This window comes from Thalassophryne amazonica, chromosome 3, assembly GCF_902500255.1.
Source record: "Thalassophryne amazonica chromosome 3, fThaAma1.1, whole genome shotgun sequence".
NCBI classification, from domain to species: domain Eukaryota; kingdom Metazoa; phylum Chordata; class Actinopteri; order Batrachoidiformes; family Batrachoididae; genus Thalassophryne; species Thalassophryne amazonica.
The window spans coordinates 6,127,886-6,150,115 of NC_047105.1; the positions used below are offsets into that span (position 1 = coordinate 6,127,886).

General features: G+C 43.7%; 1 protein-coding gene across 3 annotated transcripts in view; it reads right to left on the reverse strand.

The window, feature by feature from the left end:
* Positions 1-13,197: 13,197 nt before the first annotated feature.
* Positions 13,198-22,230, reverse strand: part of arhgef3 (Rho guanine nucleotide exchange factor (GEF) 3) — a 92,362-nt gene continuing 83,329 nt past the window's right edge. The window contains exons 8-12 of one of the 3 annotated variants that reach the window (XM_034165211.1): positions 19,922-19,998; positions 19,089-19,346; positions 18,774-18,944; positions 15,335-15,524; positions 13,198-14,716 (exon numbers count right to left, since the gene is read on the reverse strand). In XM_034165211.1, the coding sequence (XP_034021102.1) occupies positions 14,100-14,716; positions 15,335-15,524; positions 18,774-18,944; positions 19,089-19,346; positions 19,922-19,998 (1,313 nt within the window). In that variant the 3' untranslated portion in view covers positions 13,198-14,099. The remainder of the gene's footprint in view (positions 14,717-15,334; positions 15,525-18,773; positions 18,945-19,088; positions 19,347-19,921; positions 19,999-22,230) is intronic. The other 2 variants (XM_034165222.1, XM_034165214.1) reach the window with 2 other exon arrangements.

Sequence of the window (22,230 nt, forward strand, 5' to 3'; positions counted from 1 at the left end):
CTTTGTGCAGCCCTGTCGGGTAATACCCCTGGAGACACGAAGGTCGGATCCCAGAGACGGAGAGCTGGTTTTACACAAACACACTCATCGGAGGGTGAGCGTGTGCCGTGTATCTAAAAGCAGGATTTGACAATATATATATATATATATATATATATATATATATATATATATATATATATATAAATTATTTAAAAAATATAAAAAATTATAAGAACAAAGTAGCAAAAAAGAGATTTTATATATATACGAGGTCTGTCAATAAAGTAACGGTCCTTTTTATTTTTTTCAAAAACTATATGGATTTCATTCATATGTTTTTACGTCAGACATGCTTGAACCCTCGTGCGCATGCATGAGTTTTTCCACGCCTGTCGGTGACGTCATTTGCCTGTGAGCACTCCTTGAGGGAGGAGTCGTCCAGCCCCTCATCGGAATTCCTTTGTCTGAGAAGTTGCTGAGAGACTGACGCTTTGTTTGATCAAAATTTTTTCTAAACCTGTGAGGCACATCGAAGTGGACACGGTTCGAAAAATTAAGTTGGTTTTCAGTGAAAATTTTAACGGCTGATGAGAGATTTTGAGGTGATACTGTCGCTTTAAGGACTTCCCACGGTGCGAGACGTCGCGCAGCGCTCTCAGGCGCCGTCAGCCTGTTTCAAGCTGAAAACCTCCACATTTCATGCTCTATTGATCCAGGACGTCGTGAGAGAACAGAGAAGTTTCAGAAGAAGTCGGTTTCAGTATTTTATCCGGATATTCCACTGTTAAAGGAGATTTTTTTAATGAAAGACGTGCGGACGGATTGCAGCGTCGGCTCGCAGCCGCCGCGACGCTCCGCCACTGGAAAAACACCTCTGTTGGAAGCCTTAAGGACAAGTTGGAACATGCCCAGCTGTTAAACAATTTCTCAGGTCCTCACTCCACTGAAAGCCATCAAAAGCCGCCTGGATTTTACAAATGGTTATCAACACGGAGGTGTTTTCCTGTGTTGCCGCACCGCGCCGGCTGCGTCCCGACGTGCAGACCCATCCGCACGTCTTTCATTAAAAAAATCTCCTTTAACAGTGGAATATCCGGATAAAATGCTGAAACCGACTTCTTCTGAAACTTCTCTGTTCTCTCACGACGTCCTGGATCAATAGAGCCTGAAATGTGGAGGTTTTCAGCTTGAAACAGGCTGATGACGCCGCCTGAGAGCGCTGCACGACGTCACGCTCCATGGGAAGTCCTTAAAGCGACAGTATCACCTCAAAAATCTCTCATCAGCCGTTAAAATTTTCACTGAAAACCAGCTTAATTTTTCGAACCGTGTCCACTTCGATGTGCCTCACAGTTTTAGAAAAAATTTTGATCAAACAAAGCGCCAGTCTGTCATCAACTTCTCAGACAAAGGAATTCCAACGAGGGGCTGGACGACTCCTCCCACAAGGAGTGCTCACAGGCGAATGATGTCACCGACAGGCGTGGAAAAACTCACGCATGCGCACGAGGGTTCAAGCATGTCTGACGTAAAAACATATGAATGAAATCCATATAGTTTTTGAAAAAAATAAAAAGGACCTATACTTTATTGACAGACCTCGTACATACATACACTACACTATATATATATATATATATATATATATATATATGTGTGTGTGTGTGTGTGTGTGTGTGTGTGTGTGTGTGTGTGTATGTATAAAATCTCTTTTTTGCTACTTTGTTCTTATAATTTTTCTTCTTTCATTAATTTGTGCTCTGGATATTCTGTTCAATTTTATGTTTCTTTTAAATGGACTGCATTTATATAGCGCTTTTCCATCTGCATCAGATGCTCAAAGCACTTTACACATCAATGCCTCACATTCACCCCGATGTCAGGCTGCTACCATGCAAGGCGCTCACTACACACTGGTAATTAAGGACCCTGCCCAAGGGCACTTAGTGATTTTCCATTCAGGCTGAGATTTGAACCAAGGATCCTCTGGTCTCAAGTCCAACGCTTAACAACTCGACCATCACCTCCCCAGACCTTTTAAGTCTGCATGTGGTTTACTCAGGTTTATATTTGCACTGAAAGGTTTGCACCCCACCTTTGGTTGTACCTGTTGCATTGACAATAAGGAATCTGTATCTGATGAAGTGGCCATTTTTGCAAAACTGGCATCAACAAGTCTGTGTTAACAGCTAAAGTTTCTGACTGGGCGTCAGTAACAAGTGGTGTGCCACAGGGAAGTGTTCTTGCTCCCATGCTGTCCGGAGCATTCATAAATGATTTACCAGATTCTGTTGAGTGTTTATGCACTCCACTTCATTATTTTGGTATGTGTCTAAATATTTATTTTCTGTATATATATATATATATATATATACACACACACACAACCCCATTTCCAGTGAAGTTGGGACATTATGTGAAATGTAAATAAAAACTGAATAAGATTTGCAAATCCTTTGGAAATCCTCTTCAACCTATAAATAGCCCTCAGTTTAAGAACAATGTTTCTCAACATTCAGTTGCAAGGAATTTAGGGATTCCATCATCTACAGTCCATAATATAATCAGAAGATTCAGAGAATCTGGAGAACTTTCTACACATAAGCAGCAAGGCCGAAAACCAACATTGAATGCCTGTGACCTTCGATCCCTCAGGCGGCACTGCATTAAAAATCAACATCATTGTGTAAAGGATCTTACCGCATGGGCTCAGGAACACTTCAGAAAACCATTGTCAGTTAACACAGTTCGTCGCTACATGTGCAAATGGACAGACACAAAGTGGAAAAATGTGCTGTGGTCTGATGAGTCCACATTTCAGATTGTTTTTGGAAATCATGGATGTCGTGTCCTCCGGACAAAAGAGGGAAAGGACGATCCAGATTGTTACCAGCGCAAAGTTCAAAAGCTAGCAGCTGTGATGGTATGGGGGTGTGTTAGTGCCCATGACATGGACAACTTACACATCTGTGATGGCACCATCAATGCTGAAAGGTACATCCAGGTTTTGGAGCAACACATGCTGCCATCCAAGCAACATCCCTGCTTATTTCAGCAAGACAATGTCAAACCACATTCTGCACGTGTTATAACAGCGTGGCTTCATAGTAAGAGTGCGAGTACTAGACTGGCCTGCCTGCAGTCCAGACCTGTCGCCCATTGAAAATGTGTGGCGCATTATGAAGCGCAAAATACGACAACGGAGACTCCGGACTGTTGACATCAAGCAAGAATGGGAAAGAATTCCACCTACAAAGCTTCAACAATTAGTGTCCTCAGTTCCCAAACGCTTATTGAGTGTTGTTAGAAAGAAAGGTGATGTAACACAGTGGTAAACATACCACTGTCCCAGCTTTTTTGAAACGTGTTGCAGGCATCCATTTCAAAATGAGCAAATATTTGCGCAAAAAAAAAAAAAAAGTTTATCAATTTTAACATTAAATATCTTGTCTTTGCGGTGTATTCAATTGAATATAGGTTGAAGAGGATTTGCAAATCATTGTATTCTGTTTTTAAATTACATTTTACACAACGTCCCAGCTTCATTGGAATTGGGGTTGTGTGTGTATGTATTTTATTATATATATATATATATATATATATATATATATATATATATATATATATATATATAGTGAGGAAAATACGTATTTGAACACCCTGCGATTTTGCAAGTTCTCCCACTTAGAAATCATGGAGGGGTCTGAAATTTTCATCTTAGGTTCATGTCCACTGTGAGAGACATAATCTAAAAAAAAAAAAAAACTCTGGAAATCACAATGTATGATTTTTTAATAATTTATTTGTATGTTACTGCTGCAATTAAGTATTTGAACACCTGTGAAAATCAATGTTAATATTTGGTACAGTAGCCTTTGTTTGCAATTACAGAGGTCAAATGTTTCCTGTAGTTTTTCACCAGGTTTGCACACACTGCAGCAGGGATTTTGGTCCACTCCTCCATACAGATCTTCTCTAAATCAACCAGGTTACTGGGCTGTCGCTGAGAAACATGGAGTTTCAGCTCCCTCCAAAGATTTTCTATTGAGTTCAGGTCTGGAGACTGGCGAGGCCACTCCAGAACCTTGATATGCTTCTTACGGAGCCACTCCTTAGTTATCCTGGCTGTGTGCTTCGGGTCATTGTCATGCTGGAAGACCCATCCACGACCCATCTTCAATGCTCTGAGGGAAGGAGGTTGTTCCCCAAAATCTCGCAATACATGGCCCTGGTCATCCTCTCCTTAATACAGTGCAGTCGTCCTGTCCCATGTGCAGAAAAACACCCCCAATGCATGATGCTTCCACCCCCATGCTTCACAGTAGGGACGGTGTTTTTGGGTTGGTACTCAGCATTCTTCTTCCAAACACGGTGAGTGGAATTAAGACCAAAAAGTTCTATTTTGGTCTCATCTGACCACATAACTTTCTCCAATGACTCCTCTGGATCATCCAAATGGTCGCGGGCAAACTTAAGACGGGCCTGGACGTGTGCTGATTTAAGCAGGGGAACCTTCCGTGCCGTGCATGATGTTAACCCATGATGTCTTAGTGTATTACTCACAGTAACCTTGGAAACAGTGGTGCCAGCTCTCTTCAGGTCATTGACCAGCTCCTCCCGTGCAGTTCTGGGTTGATTCCTCACCTTTCTTAGGATCATTGATACGCCACATGGTGGGATCTTGCATGGAGCCCCAGTCCGAGGGAGATTGACAGTCATGTTTAGCTTCTTCCATTTTCTAATAATTGCTCCAACAGTTGATCTTTTTTCACCAAGCTGCTTGGCAGTTGCCCCGTAGCCCTTTCCAGCCTTGTGGAGGTCTACAATTTTGTCTCTGGTGTCTTTGGACAGCTCTTTGGTCTTAGCCATGTTAGTAGTTGGAGTCTTACTGATTGTGTGGGGTGGACAGGTGTCTTCCTGCCGGTCACAGTGCTTTCTCCTATCGTGCCCCAGCTCTGTGGAACGATCTGTCGACACACATTCGGCAGTCGGACACTGTGGAGACTTTTAAATCACGTTTAAAGACTCATTTATTTTCCCTGTTTTATCATTAGTGTTATGATGTGTTTTTAATCTTGTACTTTTTTACTGCTGTTTTTTTCTTATGGTTGTTTTTATTGTGTTTTAAATTTTTAACAGTTTTTATGTTGTGAAGCGCCTTGAGACGATATTGTCGTGAATTGGCGCTATATAAATGAATAAATTTGAATTTCCCCTGTATTGTCATGCCACCCTCTCAGATGCCCTGAGGCTATGATGAGGAGAGGTGCACAGATGGAGATGACACATGAGGTTGCTGTACTGTACATTGATTTATTTTGTGCAGACTGGCTGTCAAAATAAACCTGCTCCAGTGACTAGAACCCCCTGGTTACCATCCAATCCATCTGCAAAATACAACACAATGAGTGTCTTTGTAGCAGATGGAGTGTCAGACCAGACGGCCTACATATGCAGATGATACTGAGGTGTATAACAGTGTAGAAACAGTAGTCAAGCAGCTACATTTTAATGCTGATGAATGTAAAATGCTTCACCTTGGCAGAAAAAAAAATCAACATTAGTATATTATGCAAAACCATAGCAGCAGTTAAGCTGTTGAGTTGAAAGAGACAAAGGGAAGCTCTTTTGATCTGGTCTCCAGTCCTACTGTCCTCCACTCCATCTTGAAGCTGTAAATGGGTTTGCAACATTCCCAGTTTTTCCACTCACACCCACAGAAACCTAGAATTCTTTCAGCATTGTCTGGGTGTCTTCCTTCCCTTGTCTCCTTCCAGCATGGGCACTCAGTTTTTGAGTCCTGCACACTTGGCACAGACTGACAGTACAGGCCGTAAGTCTAAGACGTGTTCGCAGAGTTGATGTTCATGTGTTCATCACCTGACTTGTCTCAAGAAAACTGACAGTGCAACATGATGTTTTAAATTGTTCGTCTCAACTGTTTTTTTTTTTTTTTTTTGGGGGGGGGGGGGGGGTTGTTGCACACCTTAAATGAAGCACTGTTTGTGTATGAAAATTTAAGTTCACCACAAACTATGAAATATCTCAGTTTTATACTGTGTGCAATGAAACAGCAGTCAAAGTCCATATAGGGATCACTGCATTTTTATTGGAGCAGCCACTGGAGACACCTTTGACATTTTGTCCTCATTTCAGTATCCTTGGCCACGCCTACAAATCATGTGATCAGTAGACTTTTGTTGGTGCTTTAGTCTTGTGCAAAACAAGAACACAAACAACGTAACACATTTTTCGCATCTGTATTGTGACACTCCACCCACCTTCTCTGACGTACAAAAAACAAAACAAACCAAAAACACGATAAGCTCCAACATCAACACAGCAGGCTCCTCCTCTAGGGCGTAGCTAAATGCATTTTACCACCACAGCAAGATGGTGAACTTTTACTCCAGCAGCTGTTTCAGTTAAACAAACAAGCAAAAAACAAGTTATGAGGTCTATTAGAAAAGTATCCGACCTTATTATTTTTTTCAAAAACCATATGGATTTGAATCATGTGTGATTACATCAGACATGCTTGAACCCTCGTGGGCATGCGAGAGTTTTTTCACGCCTGTCGGTTACGTCATTTGCCTGTGGGCAGTCTTTGAGTGAGGAGTCGCCCACCCTCTCGTCGATTTTTTCATTGTTTAGGAATGGTTCAGAGACTGCTGCTTTGTTTGATCAAAATTTTTTCAAAACTGTAAGGCACAACTGAGTGGACACCATTCGATAAATTCAGCTGGTTTTCAGTAAAAATTTTAACGGCTGATTAGAGATTTTGGTCTGGTAGTGTCGCCGTAAGGACGGCCCACGGTGCCTGACGGCGATCTGCGCTTCAAGGCGGCAGCGTCTCACCGTTTCAAGTTGAAAACTTCCACATTTCAGGCTCTGTTGACCGAGGAAGTCGTCAGAGAACCGAGAACTTTCAGAAGAAGTCAGCATGAGGAGTTTATTCGGACATTCCATTGTTAACAGACATTTTGTAATGAAAGAACGTGCGGGCAGAGTCGCATGTCGGGCCGGACCCGACCGCGGGGGGTCGCAACAGGATAAACACCTCCGTTGGAAACCTTAACGGGCAAGTTGGAACATGCCCAAGCTGTTAAACAATTTGTCAGTTACTCACTTGTTGAAAGCCATCAAAAGCCGCCTGAATTTTACAAATGGTTTTCAACATGGAGGTGTTTTTCCTGTCGCGGCGCACACAGATTTGCCGAGTCGTCACGAAAACGACTCGGCGAATTTGCGCGCACGACTTTCATTAAAAAATGTCCTTAAACAGTGGAATGTCTGCATAAAGTCCTCATGCCGGCCTCTTCTGAATCTTCTCTATTCTCTCACGACATCCTGGGTGAATTAAGCCTTAAATTAGGATGTTTTCAGGTCGAAACAGGCCGACGACGGCGCCTGGAAGCGCTGCCCGACGTCCTGCTCCGTGGGAAGTCCTTACACCGACAGAAACACCCCATAATCTCTCATCAGCCGTTAAACTTTTCACAGAAAACCAGCTTAATTTCTCGAATAGTGTCCACTCGGATATTCCTCACAGGTCCAGAAAAAATGTTGATAAAACAATGCGCGCCGTCTCGTGCAGCGTGTGAAACAAAGGAATTCAGCCGAGAGGGCGGGACCACATCTCACTCAAGGTCTGCCCACAGGGAAATGATGTCACCGACACGCGTGAAAAAACTCACGCATGCGCACGAGGGTTCAAGCATGATTGGTGTAATCGCACGTCATTCAAATCCATATAGTTAAAAAAAAAAAAAGGGTCGGTTTATTATCTAATAGACCTCGTATGAGTTAAATAAAGTTAGCAAAAGAGCAGAAGCAATTAGCTGTTCTGTTACTACAATAATCATTTTAGTAATTTATCAGGTTCTGGGAGCGTCCACGTGTGCTGCGTCATCCACATCACCAAACCACCCTGGATCCTGGAAAGCAACCAGCCAGGCAGACCACCAATCCACATCCAAAGCTACCATCTTTCTGCTGCAGCCAGGCGAAACATGGGCGTGTCCTTGGCTATGTGGGAAAGTGGGCGTGTCCTCGACCTTCACCAGCTGCTGGGGTCCTGCTCTGTGTTCTGGTTCATGTCCAGAGAGACTCGCCACATGGACTAAATGTGGAAGCTGACGTTCCCTCATAGTGTCGGTGATCCTCCTCATCTGAGTATCACTAAGTAACCGTTTATTTGACACAAAGTCATTCCAGCGGGACTCAAAGATCCTCCACAGAGACCTGGGACCAAAGACGTCGACTCGATCCCAACCCCGTTAACTATGAGAGGGTTTTGGGTTCTCTCACTTCCAAGTAATTATGTGCATGTGGGCTCTAACATGCACATTTTCAGCCTTTTTTGCCCACTTTCTGTAAACTTTGGTTCAGGGAACTATACCCGCAGTCTGTAGCACTGACATCAGACACAAGGTTACCATGGAAACCTGGAAGTTTTAAAAGGAAAACAACAGCTTTAAGGGTCCAGCTGCAAACCACACCCCTTCAAAATGGAAATGAGAGGAAATGTGGCATACTGGGTGCACTGGTGTGCTAAGATTTACAATTAAAGAAAGATTTTGCATTAATTACTTAAATTTTGCTTGTTGATGCTGTTAAAGAAGAGTAAATTAATGATTGGAGGATCAACTTGTTCACCCTGTAAAGTACGAGCAGAGAACGTGTTGAAATCAGGCAACTGAACCCTTAAATGTCTTGGTCCTGAAGAAAGTAACAAAGCAAACACTCAAACAGAAAACCCACAGTTTTGTTTTTGTTTTTTTTAAGTAAAGTGTGGGAGCATGTGCCAGTGCTGCGTGGTTCTATGGTGTTGTGAAGAAAAAAGAAAAAAAAAACACGCCAACAAATAAGACTTACGCATTTTAACGACATATATTTCCATCCACTCACACATTCACACGCACTCATCTTCAACTGCTTATCCAAGATCGGGTCGCGGGGGGCTGAAGCCTATCCCAGCAGTCACAGGGCATGAGGCGGGTTTACCCTGGACAGGACACCAGTCTGCCACAGGGCCATTTTCATCCATTTGGATCATATTTTAATAATTTAATGTGACATTAATCAGTCAGTCAAGCATAAAAGAAACAGATAAACTAAGACTGAGGTAACAGTAAGTTACCTATAAACTCAGTGCATTTTAAATATACGAGTATAGTGACCAAATTTATGTATTTATTATACAACCCCAATTCCAATAAAGTTGGGACATTGTTTAAAATGTAAATAAAAACAGAATACAATGATTTTCAAATCCTCTTCAACCTATATTCAATTGAATACATCACAAAGACAAGATATTTAATGTTCAAACTGATAAACTTTGTTTTTGTGCAAATATTTGCTCATTTTGAAATGGATGCCTGTAACACATTTCTAAAAAGCTGGGACAGTGGTATGTTTACCACTGTGTTACATCACCTTTCCTTCTAACAACACTCAATAAGCATTTAGGAACTGAGGACACTAATTGTTGAAGCTTTGTAGGTGGAATTCTTTCCCATTCTTGCTTGATGTACGACTTCAGTTGTTCAACAGTCCAGGGTCTCTGTTGTCATATTTTGTGCTTCATAATGCGCCACACATTTTCAATGGGTGACAGGTCTGGACTGCAGACAGACCAGTCTAGTTTCTGCACTCTTTGACTACGAAGCCACGCTGTTGTAACACGTAAAGAATGTGTCTTGGCATCGTCTTGCTGAAATAAGTAGGGACGTCCCTGAAAAAGATGTTGCTTGGATGGCAGCATGTGTTGCTCCAAAACCTGGATGTACCTTTCAGCATTGATGGTGCCATCACAGATGTGTAAGTTGTCCATGCTGTTGTGTGGGCCGCCAGAAGAGGAGGTACTGCTGGCCCACCACCAGAGGGCGCCCTGCCTGAAGTGCGGGCTTCAGGCACGAGAGGGCGCTGCCGCCACGGACACAGCCGGGAGTGACAGCTGTTACTCATTACTTCCTGACAGCTGTCACTCATTCTTCATCACCTCACTCCATAAAACCCAGACGTCATCTCCACCTCATCGCCGAGATATCGTACTTCATTGAAGGTAATATCCTCAGCTGTTTTGTGTTACAATATATCTGTATATTGTAAGTGTTTGCAGGAGTACCGGTTCCTCTTTCTGTGGAAGCTGAGTGAGTGCAGGACGGCACTCTTTTCCCCTGAGGAATCACTGCGGTACTCATCACATATTGAGTGAGAGGTGGAGGTGGCATTCCCACCGCTGTTGTTACTGGGTGTACACACACCCACACTTGACGGTCTTTGTTCTCGCCAGCAGTACCAGATCCGACAGTCGGAGACGGTGATCACCTGGGAATTCGGGACTTGGCGGCTCCAGTATTCACCAGGTTCGGTGGTGGCGGAAATCGTGTGGTTCCGGCCCTTCTCAGGACAGACGTCTTCTATCCTCGAGCCTGCCCACACGTCACCTTTGTAATTTGACTGTAATCATATTCTGAGATTGTCTGTATATTCGTTGTGCACATTTCACAACATTAAATTGTTCCTTTTTGGCTCATCTATTGACCGTTCATTTGCGCCCCCTGTTGTGGGTCCGTGTCACTACACTTTCACAACACATGCCATGGGCACTAACACACCCCCATACCATCACAGATGCTTTTGAACTTTGCGCTGGTAACAATCTGAATGGTCTTTTTCCTCTTTTGTCCAGAGGAAACAACGTCCATGATTTCCAAAAAACAATCTGAAATCTGGACTCATCAGACCACAGCACACTTTTCCACTTTGTATCTGTCCATTTCAAATGAGCTCAGGTCCAGAGAAGGCGGCGGTGTTTCTGGATGTTGTTGATGTATGACTTTCACTTTGCTTGGTAGAGTTTTAACTTGCACTTGTAGATGTAGCGACAAACTGTGTTAACTGACAATGTTTTTCTGAAGTGTTCCTGAGCCCACGCGGTAAGATCCTTTACACAGTGATGGTTTTTAATGCAGTGCTGCCTGAGGGATCGAAGGTCACGGGCATTCAATGTTGGTTTTTGGCCTTGCTGCTTATGTGTAGAAAGTTCTCCAGATTCTCTGAATCTTCTGATTATATTATGGACTGTAGATGATGGAATCCCTAAATTCCTTGCAATTGAACGTTGAGAAACATTGTTCTTAAACTGTTGGACTATTTTTTTCACGCAGATGTTCACAAAGTGGTGATCCTCACCCCATCTTTGCTTGTGAACGGCTGAGCCTTTTGGGGATGCTCCTTTTATACCCAATCATGACACTCACCTGTTTCCAATTAACCTGTTCACCTGTGGAATGTTTCAAACAGGTGTTCTTTGAGCATTCATCAACTTTTCCAGTCTTTTGTTGCCACTGTCCCAGCTTTTTTGAAACATGTTGCAGGTATCCATTTCAAAATGAGCAAATATTTGCACAAAAACAATAAAGTTTATCAGTTTGAACATTAAATTTGTGGTGTATTTCATTGAATATAGGCTGAAGTTTTGCAAATCATTGTATTCTGTTTTTATTTACATTTCAAACAATGTCTCAATTTCATTGGAATTGGGGTTGTAAACCGAATAAGCCAGAGACCAGAATCAAAAACCTGAAATGTGACCTGTGATACAACTGTCTGTGCAAAAATATGATTTAGTAATTGGAATTGGGGTTGTAGTATGTCATGTGGCTTCATTGCTTACTAGTGATTCTCCTATGTGTTCATCTCCTTTGCACTCTCTAGTGATAGTCTTCTAGGTGAGATTAGCTCTGTTGTTTTTGTTGTCCATCCTGCTGTTGTTGTCCATCCAGCTGCTCCCGTTTTGTATCCATATTGATATTTGGCACAAGTTTTATGCTGGATGCCCTTCCTGACACAACTCCAGTGTAACCTGGAGAAACACACACAGCTGCTGGTGTAACAAAGAGGTCTCCCATCCAAGTACTAACCAGGCTACACACTGCTTAGCTTCTAAGATCTGATGAGATCAGGCTGACACAGAGCAGACCGGCTGCTTCAGATTACCTCCGTGTTCTCTAATAATTCTGCACTGTTACCGTTTTACTCTGACATCTCGCCTGTGTTTGCTTCAAGTACCTTTACTTCCTGTTACTGGTTTCCAGGTTCACCTGTTTTTGTTCTTCCTGTTAATTGTTTGTTGACCTTTATAACCTCTAACATAATCTTATCTCCTCGCCAAATTGTCTAAATGGTAAATGGACTGCATTTATATAGCGCTTTCCCATCTGCATCAGACGCTCAAAGCACTTTACAATTATGCCTCACATTCACCCCAATGTCAGGGTGCTGCCATACAAGGCGCTCACTACACACCGGGAGCAAGAGGGGATTAAAGGCCTTGCCCAAGGGCCCTTAGTGATTTTCTAGTCAGGCGGGGATTTGAACCCATGATCTTCAGGACTCAAGCCCAACACCTTAACCACTAGACCATCACCTCCCAAGCTAGCTCTGTGCGTGTTCTCTCGGGTCATTCCCAATAGTTTGCCTCCGCGTTATTGGGCAACGCAGTGTCGTTTGAGGGCGGGGGCTAAAGGGGTAAAATATGACGCAATTTTTCTACATCCGGGGACAGTCCTCATCTGTCCTCAGCAGAAACATGGCACTTTCACTGAGTTATTGGGCAAATTACACGCAAACACAGTGAAAATACAAAGAAAAAGTGATGATGTGGTGGAAAGTGGACATGTGTTGCGGTTTGTTTATGACCCGGAGCTCAAACATGTTGAGGCGGTTGTGCAGGTGAGAGAATGCAGCTACTCTGGTTAGCTGTGTAGGCTAACTCTTACCGACACTAAAGGCACTTTTCTACTACAAAGCTCCAGCACTACTCAGCTCTACTCGGTTTGGTTCCAAGCACGTCCTTTTCTACTGCAAATAGTACCTCTTCAACGTGGGCGGGGTCAGCAGAGCAAACTGCGGTGATGCCGTTTTATACGCGACAATGGTGGACTCCGTGTCTTTACTGCTGTGAGTTTTTAAGAGAAAGTTGCTGGCAGTGAGACAAAACACGCATGACAAGTATAGAAGACTTTGGGAATTCATACAACAATATGAAGATGAAGACGAGAAGATACAAGCTGCTAAAGAGATGAAGAGACAAAGCATGACGGTAAGCTAATCGTTAGCCTCCTAAGTAGCTCGTAAATAAGTAATAACTGCAGGCTGTCGCTATTAACTATTAAAATTGTGGCTGTCAAAATAAAGCGTTAATTTAGATTAATTACAATACCTATCACGCCTTCAGTCACACTTTGCTCCATTTTGTTTTGACATCAGTGACTCCCATTTGCTTTATCTTTCCTTCTCCACTGGGAACCAAAAAAACCTACTTTTCGCGACTGCTTCGGTGATTGCAGTCGAAAACAAAACAGTGCACCATTTTTCCGTCAGAAGTGACACTATTTGTGGGAAGAGACTAGTCCCCGGGCGGAGTGTCAGCACAAAACATTCGGAGGATGGCGGTTTCAGCGGAAACCATTTTAAACCAGCATCTCTTAAACTAGCACACCGGTGGCGGTGAGTATGCTTTTAAGTTTACAGAACCAGGCTGAATGGTTTGTACTTTAACTCCCACACTGGGGATTAGTCTCTGCCGTGTTCATGCCGGCTGTCCCCGGATGTGGTCAAATCCGGCAATAACACAAGGGTTTAAACCAGACTGCGCTGCCCTATTCCATGGTTCCTGAGTCTAGCATGCTGATTCCAGATTGGCTCATCCGGTATGATTGATTTCTGTGCACTGACCCTCTGCTTGTATTTTTGGATAACTCTTCTGCTGCTCCCTCTAAAGAGATTGTTGCCTGTTGACCTGATCTCCCGTGTTCCTGACCTCTGCCTGTGTAAGTGACAAATCCTTTGTCACTCCAAGGACTGTTGCAGTGTATGAATTGTTGCTGTTAAGTGCTTCAAGATAACCTGCTGGAACTTAAACCAGCTTTTACTGATCAACTTTGTGGTTCTCTGCACTGGGGTTCTCCGTTGAGGACGTTACAAGTTGCGGGTGTAAATAAGCTCTCCTGACAAAGGGGCTTTGTTCTAAAAGAAGTTCTGAAGTAACATCATGTTCTGGAACACATCAGTCCTTCCTGTTTGTCATGATTTTAGTGTTGGCATCAGCACCTCAGGGTCTCTGGCTCCGCTTGCAGAGAGTCAAGTTTGCTGGTGTCCATGGGAACTGCCTCCTCCTCCTCCTCACCACCACCACCCTGCTCCTCCTCCATCACTTGGTCTTCCTTATTTGTGTAGATGGCAGCAGAGCAGTGGGAGGTGGGAAGAACATGAACACCTTCAACAACTCCCCCTCCTCCTCTTTCGCCATCCATCATCCTGCAGGCAGTCACTGTCTTTCCAAAGAACCCCCGTTCCAAACTCCTCCCTGTTTCTTCATCTGAGTCCAAAGCAGCCAGGCCGTCCAATCCTGGACCAGTCTCCTTCTCCCCAACTGTCCCAGGATTCAAACTCAGCTCAGCCTCCTCACCCAAACTGAGACGTTTGTCTTCAATCAGACCTGTGTCCCCATCCATATCCAACACCATCTGCATTTCCCCAGACTCGCTGACCAACCTGTGACCCGTCTCCAGACTCTGGTCTACCTGTGTCAAGGCTGCAGCCTCCTTGGCCTGTCGAATGCAGTTGATCCACTGCTGTTTGTTGAAGGCATCACTCGCCTGGAAGCAGTGGCTCTGTAGCCGACCTCCAGTATGGTATGAAACGCTGAAGAAGTTCTTTGCTGTGTTGAGGAGGAGGAGGGAGAGAGACGGCACAGGTTAATACTCATCTGGGTGGATAAAACACCTGCAGAGTTGTTTCAGGTTGTAAATGAAAATTAGTGTTCTTCCTTTTTTTTTTAACAGGCATCAGAAACTCTGAACCCTCTGTGTGTATTTATGAGTCTGAACTCTATGTTCCCACTCCCACCACCAGATGGCGATATACACCAATCCTAGAAACCCTTTCCAGAGCTTTAGCTGCACTATAACCTGACACGTGATGGACATCAGGGAGGTCTTAAAGATTTGTCTGTATTTGGTGAGAGTCAGTGTTATCCAATGAAGGCAGCAGTAGCTCAGGGGGCAGAACTTCCACTCAGCACTACACTGATTCCCAAAAACTGTTCAAGCTTGGCTCACGATGCCCCTACATGAGCTGTGGAAAAAAAGATGCAGAAACAAAACAAGAAACTTCCAGCCACGCCCATGTCAGTAGATTACATGGATAAAACTACGAGTTACGGCATCGGGACACCTTACAATTCGACTAAACACAACCTCCATCACACCGTTTACTAAGAAACACACTCAAACAGTGTAGGACAACAAATTATTCCAAGTTTTTCTTAAATACTGACTCCTTTCATTGTTGCTGAAGGCCCCTCTGATGGAACCGCCCACTCTCATCTCGCCATCTGATATGTCGTCCAGGTCTAGCTCCCGGGTGGGGATTGGATGACGACACAGCTGGTAGCTGACTGGCTGATCGTTGAGTGAGATGGACCTGGTGATGACCAGAACGTCTTGGAAGAGAAACACATGGAACTTCTTTGGGGGTAAGCGAGAGAGAAAGAGAGAGAGAGAGAGAGACAGACAGACAGAGAGAGACAGACAGAGACAGCGAGACAGACAGACAGAGACAGAGCGAGACAGACAGACAGACAGCAAGAAACAGAGAGAGAGAGACAGACAGAGACATAGAGAGACAGACAGAGACATAGAGAGACAGACAGCGAGAGAGACAGACAGACAGAGACAGAGACAGCGAGAGAGAGACAGAGACAGACAGACAGAGAGAGACAGAGAGACACAGACAGCGAGAGACAGAGAGAGACAGACAGACAGACAGAGAGAGACAGACAGAGAGAGACAGAGACAGATAGAGAGAGACAGAGAGCGAGAGACAGACAAGAGAGAGACAGAGAGAGACAGACAGAGAGAGACAGAGAGACACAGACAGTGAGAAACAGAGACAGACAGACAGAGAGAGACAGAGAGACACAGACAGCGAGAGACAGAGACAGACAGACAGAGAGAGAGAGACAGACAGACAGAGAGAGAGAGACAGACAGACAGAGCGAGACAGAGACAGACAGAGAGAGACAGAGAGACACAGACAGAGAGACAGACAGACAAGAGAGACAGAGACAGACAGAGAGAGAGACAGAGACAGACAGAGAGAGAGACAGACAAGAGAGAGACAGACAGAGAGACAAATAGAGAGACAGAGACAGACAGAGAGACAAATAGAGAGAGACAGAGAGAGACAGACAGACAGAGAGACAAACAAAGACAGAGAGACAGACAGCGAGAGACAGAGACAGACAAAGACAGAGAGACAGAGACAGAGAGAGACAGACAGACAGAGACAGACAGCGAGACAGAGACAGACAGAGACAGACAGAGAGACAGAGACAGACAGACAGCAAGAGACAGAGACAGACAGACAGAGAGAGAGTTTGCAACATCGTGTCATGAATCTCACTGTTTGTATTTTTGCCTGAATGACTCAAAGGTAGATCAGATTAGAGATTAGATTAGATAGAATTTTATTAATCCCTTGGGGAGACTCACTCAAAGAATTGAGGTTCCAGCAGCATTGTATAGCAGCACACAGGGTAAGAAGCACACAGAGCATCAAAAGTGAAAGTAAAAAAGAAAAACAGTTTGCAGTTGCATCCACTAGGGGGCATATTAGAGTTCATCCATCTTCCTGACAGCGGAATATCTTCATGTCGCAGCTGATCTCACTTCCATTTTTTTGACATACGAGGGCTGTCAATAAAGTATAGATCCTTTTTATTTTTTTCAAAAACTATATGGATTTCATTCATATGTTTTTACGTCAGACATGCTTGAACCCTCGTGCGCATGCGTGAGTTTTTCCACGCCTGTCGGTGACGTCATTCGCCTGTGAGCACTCCTTGTGGGAGGAGTCGTCCAGCCCCTCGTCGGAATTCCTTTGTCTGAGAAGTTGCTGAGAGACTGGCGCGTTGTTTGATCAAAATTTTTTCTAAACCTGTGAGACACATCGAAGTGGACACGGTTCGAAAAATTAAGCTGGTTTTCAGTGAAAATTTTAACAGCTGATGAGAGATTTTGAGGTGATTCTGTCGCTTTAAGGGCTTCCCACGGTGCGAGACGTCGCTCAGCGCTCTCAGGCGGCGTCATCAGCCTGTTTCAAGCTGAAAACCTCCACATTTCAGGCTCTATTGATCCAGGACGTCGTGAGAGAACAGAGAAGTTTCAGAAGAAGTCGGTTTCAGCATTTTATCCGGATATTCCACTGTTAAAGGAGATTTTTTTAATGAAAGACGTGCGGACGGGTCCGCACGTCGGGACGCAGCCGCCGCGACGCTCCGCCACAGGAAAAACACCTCTGTTGAAAGCCTTAAGGACAAGTTGGAACATGTCCTGCCTGTTAAACAATTTCTCATATACTCACTCCACTGAAAGCCATCAAAAGCCGCCTGGATTTTACAAATGGTTATCAACACGGAGGTGTTTTTCCTGTGCCGCCGCACCGCGGCGGCTGCATCCCGACGCGCGGATCCGTCCGCACGTCTTTCATTAAAAAAAATCTCCTTTAACAGTGGAATATCCAGATAAAATGCTGAAACCGACTTCTTCTGAAACTTCTCTGTTCTCTCACGACGTCCTGGATCAATAGAGCCTGAAATGTGGAGGTTTTCAGCTTGAACAGGCTGACGACGGCGGCTGAGAGCGCTGAGCAACGTCTCGCACCGTGGGAAGTCCTTAAAGCGACAGAATCACCTCAAAATCTCTCATCAGCCGTTAAAATTTTCACTGAAAACCAGCTTAATTTTTCGAACCGTGTCCACTTCGATGTGTGTCACAGGTTTAGAAAAAATTTTGATCAAACAACGCGCCAGTCTCTCAGCAACTTCTCAGACAAAGGAATTCCGACGAGGGGCTGGACGACTCCTCCCACAAGGAGTGCTCACAGGCGAATGACGTCACCGACAGGCGTGGAAAAACTCACGCATGCGCACGAGGGTTCAAGCATGTCTGACGTAAAAACATATGAATGAAATCCATATAGTTTTTGAAAAAAATAAAAAGGACCGTTGCTTTATTGACAGACCTCGTATTGCTGCCATTTTCTTGTTGTTGTTTCAGCCAAGTAATCTCTTCTTGTTTATACTGCTCCCTTCGTTATACTGCCCCCTGGTGGACATGACTGTTGCCACTACCATCATGTTAGTTTTGGAATACATCTACAAAGTGATACAGGATGAACACATGAATTTATTTTAGTAGTGATCAGTGGTTTCTTTTGCAAAGCTTCATACAGTGGCTCAGCGAACAAATTTACAGTTTTCATCAAACAGACGGGGCAGCGCAGTGGCTAGGCAGTTAGTGCGCTCATTTCCAGAAGGTTGCTGGGTGAAGACCACCCCTGCCCATTCTCCAAGTAATGTGGAGTTGGGTCAGGACGGGCATGAGGTGTAAAACTTGTGCCAGATCAACATGCAGGTCTCCACTGTATCAAGCAGACAGAAAGTTATTTGTAATTGTGCAAAAATTGTAGAGAACCCGTGCAAACACAGGGAGAACATGCAAACTCCACACAGAAAGGACCAGGTGGGAAGAGAAGCTGGAACCTTCTTGCTGTGAGGAAACAGCGCTAAACCATGGAGACGCCATGCTGCTTGAAAAATAGTGTAAATAATTATTAGTTGCTGCCTGACAAACACAGAAACAAGCATGAAGATGTTTCATTCCAGAAGCTGTTTAAGTGTGCACAAGGTTTGGAGGAAGCAGAAGTCTACTGACGGCTCCTCTGTTGTTCCTCAGGTCTCCGTGGCAGCTGAGGGTTCTGGACTGCTCAATGAGTTGGTCCCTGTGTCCGTCCTCACTGTACACCAGGCGGTCCTTGTAGAACTGACACTCCGACTCGCCCGTCCGCCTGTCGATGTCCGCCAGCACGGTCTGGACCATCAGCACCTGCAGACAACACAGACACCATGTAATCCTGCCCTGCCTGAATACGTAGTAAGTCAGAAGTGAAATGAATCATATTTGACTATTTGATTATACATCGATGAGTTTATTAATCCAGTGCTGCCAGCGCTCAGAAGGTTTTCTTACCGCCTCGTCCAGGTGCTGGTGGTCTGGATGGTCACAGGGCGTGTGCTTCAGAATCTCCCTGAGCAGCAACGGATATTTGACCAACCGACTGCGGGGGATGTCGAGGAAGTTCCACAGATCCAATTTCCTGCTGAACGGTGACTGGAGGCAGCGCTGCAAGAAATCCTGGACACGGCGATCCTGTTTTTTCTGGTCCAACAAGGCTTTGGCCTTGACCTGGTTACTGCAGTATGGCGTGTAGGCAGAGAGACAGGGCAGCTACAGACACACAGACAACCAACATCTGAATGGTGACGCATTTACTGGTTTTAATGGAACCACTTTTTTTACACAAACAACCAAATTCTGCAATTATTCAGTCAAACTAAGTGTCGTAAGAGAAAGACGGAGCAGGTTTCAGATGTTTGAGAGTTCTTTGGGCAGTGCTCCCAAACAGACAATTAACTTCTGTCAGTTCTACATCTGATCCTGTCATCAGCTGCAACGGGTCACCTTCCAACACAACAGATTCTTTTCTGGCATCATTTCCTGATTGCAAGAACGTGAGACGTGACCAGTGTGCTAGTACTAACATTAGTCATCTATGACCAGGTTACGAGTAAAACTGCCAAATCCAGCCAGCAGACATCTGCTGCACAGAAGGGAATCAAAGTCCCATCAGCATTCTGCTGTTTGCAGATGACACCATGATGTGTAGCAGCAGGAAAGAGGAAGTCAGAAGAACAAAGGGTGGGGGTGGGGGCACTTTAGAAAAGACTGACAGCTGATAATTAGATTTTTGTGTTTGTCCATCAAACCTGCTCTCGAGGTCTCTGCCGTGATTCAACACTCACCCAGTCAGACAGGATGTGTCCCACGTGTTCTGTGGACCCATCAGCCCTTCTGGCTTCTCGGAGGCGACTCAAAAGATCTACAAGACAGAAAACCTTTTAAACATTGACCTGCTGACGAATTTAATGCCAGTCCTTGGCCTCATTTATCACCCATTCTTAAACATAAATCTGTGCGCAAACCATGTGTACAAACATTTCTACACAAAGTGTAGAATTTATCAACTTCTACTTGTACTTTGAAATGTGTGTAAATATACACGCAACTCTGACTGTACATATGCACAGCACCTAGTGGTAGCAGAGGGAACTGCAGCCAGAAAACACTGCTGCTGTCCCAACATCCAACCTCATCTACAACCCCTGGCAAAAATTATGGAATCACCAGCCTCTGAGGATGTTCATTCAGTTGTTTAATTTTGTAGAAAAAAAGCAGATCACAGACATGACACAAAACTAAAGTCATTTCAAATGGCAACTTTCTGGCTTTAAGAAACACTATAAGAAATCAAGAAAAAAAGATTGTGGCAGTCAGTAACAGTTACTTTTTTAGACCAAGCAGAGGAAAAAAATATGGAATCACTCAATTCTGAGGAAAAAATTATGGAATTACCCTGTAAATTTTCATCCCCAAAACTAACACCTGCATCATATCAGATCTGCTCGTTAGTCTGCATCTAAAAAGGAGTGAACACACCTTGGAGAGCTGTTGCACCAAGTGGACTGACATGAATCATGGCTCCAACACGAGAGATGTCAATTGAAACAAAGGAGAGGATTATCAAACTCTTAAAAGAGAGTAAATCATCATGCAGTGTTGCAAAAGATGTTGGTTGTTCACAGTCAGCTGTGTCTAAACTCTGGACCAAATACAAACAACATGGGAAGGTTGTTAAAGGCAAACATACTGGTAGACCAAGGAAGACATCAAAGCGTCAAGACAGAAAACTTAAAACAATATGTCTCAAAAATCGAAAAATGCACAACAAAACAAATGAGGAACGAATGGGAGGAAACTGGAGTCAACGTCTGTGACCGAACTGTAAGAAACCGCCTAAAGGAAATGGGATTTACATACATAAAAGCTAAACGAAAGCCATAATTAACACCTAAACAGAAAAAAAACAAGGTTACAATGGGCTAAGGAAAAGCATTCGTGGATTGTGGATGACTGGATGAAAGTCATATTCAGTGATGAATCTCGAATCTGCATTGGGCAAGGTGATGATGCTGGAACTTTTGTTTGGTGCCGTTCCAATGAGATTTATAAAGATGACTGCCTGAAGAGAACATGTAAATTTCCACAGTCATTGATGATATGGAGCTGCATGTCAGGTAAAGGCACTGGGGAGATGGCTGTCATTACATCATCAATAAATGCACAAGTTTACGTTGATATTTTGGACAATTGAAAGGATGTTTGGGGATGTTTCAAGATGATAATGCATCTTGCCATAGAGCAAAAACTGCGAAAACATTCCTTGTAAAAAGACACATAGGGTCAATGTCATGGCATAGGGTCAATGTCAACGAGTAGATCTGATTTGATGCAGGTGTTAGTTTGGGGGATGAAAATTTACAGGGTGAGTCCATAATTTTTTCCTCAGAATTGAGTGATTCCATATTTTTTTCCTCTGCTTGGTCTAAAACAGTAACCGTTACTGACTGCCACAATCTTTTTTTCTTGATTTCTTATAGTGTTTCTTAAAGCCAGAAAGTTGTCATTTGAAATGACGTTAGTTTTGTGTCATGTCTGTGATCTGCTTTTTTTCTACAAAATTAAACAACTGAATGAACATCCTCCGAGGCCGGTGATTCCATAATTTTTGCCAGGGGTTTTAGAAAAGTTCATTTCATCAAATTAATAACTACACAGTTAGTAATTATTTATAATGGTAATTTACCATTTTTATTCCAAATGAGCTCTATAAAAGTTGTTGTAATGATCAAATTGCTTACCATTCTTTACTTTTAAAAAGTATTCATTTTTGTATTCATTCATTTTTTTTTTTTTTTTTTCTTATTCTAGTTCAGATTCACGAGGGGCTGGAGCCCATATGGAGACAAACAGACATGGTCAAACTCACAAAAGTTAAAAACGTTAAAAAAAAAAATGAAAGGATTATTAACCGGCCGATTATCCTTCAAGACTGGCTCAGGATCCTGCAGCGCCTTCATTTCACCAACAGGAGGCGGGCCATCTCTCCACACTGCAGGCACTCCAGTGCAGCACCTTTATTTATTATAAATAAATATATTTTCCTTTGTGCTCTTCTCCGTGTCCAGCTCCCTGCTGTTGGGAAAGTGTAGTG